This window comes from Crocodylus porosus, unplaced genomic scaffold (assembly GCF_001723895.1).
Source record: "Crocodylus porosus isolate Cpor-Errol unplaced genomic scaffold, CroPor_comp1, whole genome shotgun sequence".
NCBI classification, from domain to species: Eukaryota; Metazoa; Chordata; order Crocodylia; family Crocodylidae; genus Crocodylus; species Crocodylus porosus.
In genome coordinates this window covers 191057068-191061036 of record NW_017728906.1, presented here as the reverse complement: position 1 = coordinate 191061036, position 3969 = coordinate 191057068, and the positions used below count along the sequence as shown (strand labels likewise).

At 45.2% G+C, this 3969-nt stretch overlaps 1 protein-coding gene across 3 annotated transcripts in view; it reads right to left on the bottom strand.

The window, feature by feature from the left end:
- Window positions 1-2747, bottom strand: part of SYTL2 (synaptotagmin like 2) — a 67380-nt gene extending 64633 nt beyond the window's left edge. For all 3 annotated transcript variants that reach the window (XM_019530395.1, XM_019530398.1, XM_019530397.1), the window contains exons 1-2: window positions 2517-2747; window positions 317-793 (exon numbers count right to left, since the gene is read on the bottom strand). In XM_019530395.1, the coding sequence (XP_019385940.1) occupies window positions 317-420 (104 nt within the window). In that variant the 5' untranslated portion in view covers window positions 421-793; window positions 2517-2747. The remainder of the gene's footprint in view (window positions 1-316; window positions 794-2516) is intronic.
- Between the last annotated feature and the right edge of the window lie 1222 nt (window positions 2748-3969).

Genomic DNA, 3969 nt, shown 5'->3' with positions numbered 1-3969 from the left:
TGACTTCCTGCCCTTTGGGCAGGGGGCTGGACTCGATGATCTCCCGAGGTCCCTTCCAGCCCTAATGTCTATGAAATCTATGAAATCTATTTTTCCCTGGTATTTTGCTCAAGCTGTGACCATAAAAATCAGACTAAAACATTGGTGCCAGCCTATACTAGGCATAAATATCCTAAAGGCTTTAAAGTATAGAAGAGGCCTAATAAATGTAACTTTCCACAGAGCTTGAGCTCTTCTTTTCTTGCCACTAGGCAAGCAGGCAGATGTATTTTGCAGTAGCCAAGGGTCAAGTGCTTTGGGAGTGTCCGTTGCTTACCTGACCCTCTCCTCTTCCGACCTCTTTAGCTCTGCATCCCGCTGGAGCACCTTCATTATTGCCTCCTGCTCCTCCTCTGTTAGGAAGCCTAAGTCGATCATCATGACAGCTTCAAAAGAAATCAGAAAAACCTAAAGTTCCACTTGGTTGGAGATAGAGAAGGAAGACTGAATTTGTAGTCTGTTTTAAAAAATGCAAAGGAGCTGAGGTCTCAGGTCCGTGCAGTTCACCAGCACTAGAATCTTGGGGACCAGGTTGCAGTCAGAGGTCTGAAAAGCCTTGAATTTTGCAGTTTGCTCACAGAAGAACGTGCACGTGCCTTTCTTGGTAAGAGGCTCTCAATAGGGTGCTGCATTCCCGATTGTTCAGATCACATAAGCATTATGGAAGTTCCTGTCTCTCAGCTCTGTCTCGTGAAGAAGTTCCTTGACCCAGCACAGACTGTTAATCCAATGGTAAGAAGCATTCAAATATTACCTACAAGTAAAAACACAAGGAAGAATAAGGTCTGATGTTTTGAATAAGGGAAGCATATTGGGTTTCCCTCTCCCACCTACCCCCCAGTATAGCTAACAAGTTGTTCAGTTAAAAAAAAAGATACTTCAAAGTTAAAATGGTCACTTCAAGTCAAACCTGTTTAGCAGCTTCTTGAGGAAAATGGTCATTAAACTATATTCCTGCCCAATACCATGACTCACACATGAAAAGACAGAGCGTCAAGTTCCACATAGGTATGATTTTTTAAATAGATCTAGGGAAGAATTGAAAATAGAAAGGGTGAATTGCAGGGAAATTAAGCATAACACCCTGCCATCCAAACACATGGACTTGGGTATACTGCATGGTCTCAATTATCTCAAGTTTTTCCAGGTGATTTGGGGCACATCAGACAAACTCCATGCCTCAAGCCTCCCTCATCTGTAAAGTGAAGATTTGTGCCAGGTAGCTGAGGGACAATTGGTTTTCATTTGCAAAGATCCTCAAGAAAGGTGTTGGCAGGCAGGGAGATGAAGCAAGATGTATTACCAACCCCAGTATTAAAAATACCAGGTGCCCAAGAATAAGTTAACATAGATATATTTGAGGATTCTTTTATTTACTTTCTGGTTTTGTAACCTTCACAGTGAATTGCATCACACTTTTGAGCTGTTCTCTGCACCCAGAACAGCTAGACGTTCGCTTTTGTTTTTAGATGAAAGCAGAGATTCTCATGAATCCAGGAACTGGGGCTTTAAGAAAACACATTGCGGCAGATGCAACATGAGATACGAGTTGGAAATGGCACAAAACTCCACTCCTCTCCTCTCTCTTCTAGTACAGTCTTGGGTGACTAACTGCTGGGTAGTATCAATCACACCACCATAGCAAATTTGTCATGCTACACTGCAAATGAATCATCCATGACATGGGTTATTCAAGATAATGTAAGAGTTATGTTCAGTTAGACCAGGAGTGCTCAACCCCTGGCCCATATCCAGGCCCCGATGCCGTGACATCCAGCCTGTAGGGCTCCCCAAGGATCTGTGGGGCACTCTGCAGGCCAGGGTCCTGCATGCTAGACTGTGCACACAGGACAGCATAGGTCCCAAACCTGGCATGGTGACGGGTCCCTGGAGCCAATTCCTGTGTCTCTTTCCTATATTCTTTCCTCTCACCCCCACACTGTACACTGCTGTAAGCTATGGAGCTGTCATAGTTCTGTATGGGCTGTAACAACAGAAGGTAACGTTATAAAGTGAAAGCAGTTTCCAAGTCTAAGACTTGCATGTTCTGAGGTTAGAAAAGAGGAGACAAAACAACCAAGACCCCAATGAAAACCTCAGGAAGCTACTCAAACAGAGGCAGATCCAGAAGGGATGCAGCAACATGGTTGCACCCTGCCTTGGTTACATGCCACATGCACAGTGACCTCTGATCTCACCCGCGCATTAGCCGCAGCTCCTGCTGGAGTGCTGCATGTGCCATGAGCTCCGAGCCCACCAGCTGCTGCTCGAAAGCAGACACTGAGCACCACCGCTTGTCCCCTCTCCAATTTTTTCCTGCGCTGACGGGGAAGACGGAAAGCAGGGGTGGCAGCCCCAGCCCCTGCTTCCATGCAGCTCCAGAGCCCAGGGGGCGAGCACTGCTGCCATTGCCTCTTTTCTACCGGCCCCCAAATTCAGTGGCAGGGAAGGGAAGGGTGAACAGCTGTGGCACTTACCCCTGCACTCCGAAGCTGCCAAAAACCAGATACTCCAGACAGACCACACAGGGACTGACCAGCCAAGGAGCTCATAGACCTCACAGAGTCCAATCAAGAGCCGTGCCGAGATGCTGGTGAGCTCTAAGAGCTCGCTGCACTGGCATCCAGGACCCTGGCAAGGGGTGTGTGGCATGCACCACACTGTGGGAGGGGCTGTGGCTGCACCCCCACTGCAGTCTTGGATCTGTTCATGCAGACAGCAGCCTTTATCTACTTGGGTGGAAAGCAGACTCCTCCCTTAGGATAGCTACACCAATGAAACAATTATCACCGAAACTTTCTGGGCTTCCCTCCACCCTCCCCACTACATCTCCTTGCAATTTAACACAAACATCTGGCACTTTAACTACATCTGTGGCATTTTAACTAAACCACATCATGTGACTGACCACCCTGTTTGTTCACTGTAGCAACGTAATCTGGAAACAGCTCAAATATGAGATTATAGCAAGATAATCTTGTTGGCATTACACAGAGGAAAAAATTCATGTCAACAGATAACCCATCTTGTTGCAGATGGGTGAAAGGCACCAGGCACTAAGTTAATGCAGGCTATTATTCAGAAAAGTGACATTAGACTGCCATAATTTCTCCTCTCACATGTTTTCATCTCAGTTTTGTTCCAAATTTTTTATAATATCAAGTACTAACAACCTACGATATAGAAGTTCAGTCTTTTACTGCCATCACAAAGCAAGTGTAGCAACTGGAATTAAGCTAACAATTCTGCTCACAATGCACTGAGGTACAAGACTCAGTTGGTTTGGCTTGACTAATCACACTAAAGTTCCCTTTCCACACTGAAACAAGCAGATTGAACATGTTCCTCAAGTCCTAAAGGAAGATGGTACCATTTTACAGGCATTAGTCTGATCAGAATTCCACTTTATAATCAGTGGGCAATCTAAAGGAAGTCTTTTAGATTGTATATCCTTCCTTTAGTGACCTGGAAAGAACTTTTTTTATTAGAACACTTAAATCTAAATCCATCCCCTCTCTCCCCCCCACACACAATCTGAATTTCTATTCTTTAAGTACCCAAAAGTGCTCGGTGCAGCTCCAGCTACTGATGTCAAGAAGCAGCGCTGATCAAATTTACTCTTCTCCGCTCAAGTGGAGGAATAAACAAAGATGATCAGCTTTGGTTATCACAGATGGCAAGTACCTGTCATAATACATCAGCCATGTCAGCATCTCCACTGTTAACCCAAGCTTTGGCCACTGGCTTACTGGCAGGTGCATATCTGCCAAAAGTAAAAGCAAATTACATTGTAGTCAAGAATCCCAGACAGCTGGTGGATGGAATTATCCGGTAATTGTCATGTAAATCAGTTATGCCTGCTTCAGGCCAAGCAATATCTTCAGAAGGCAGCCAAAGGAAGAGGTGTTACCTTAGGAAGTCATTATGCAT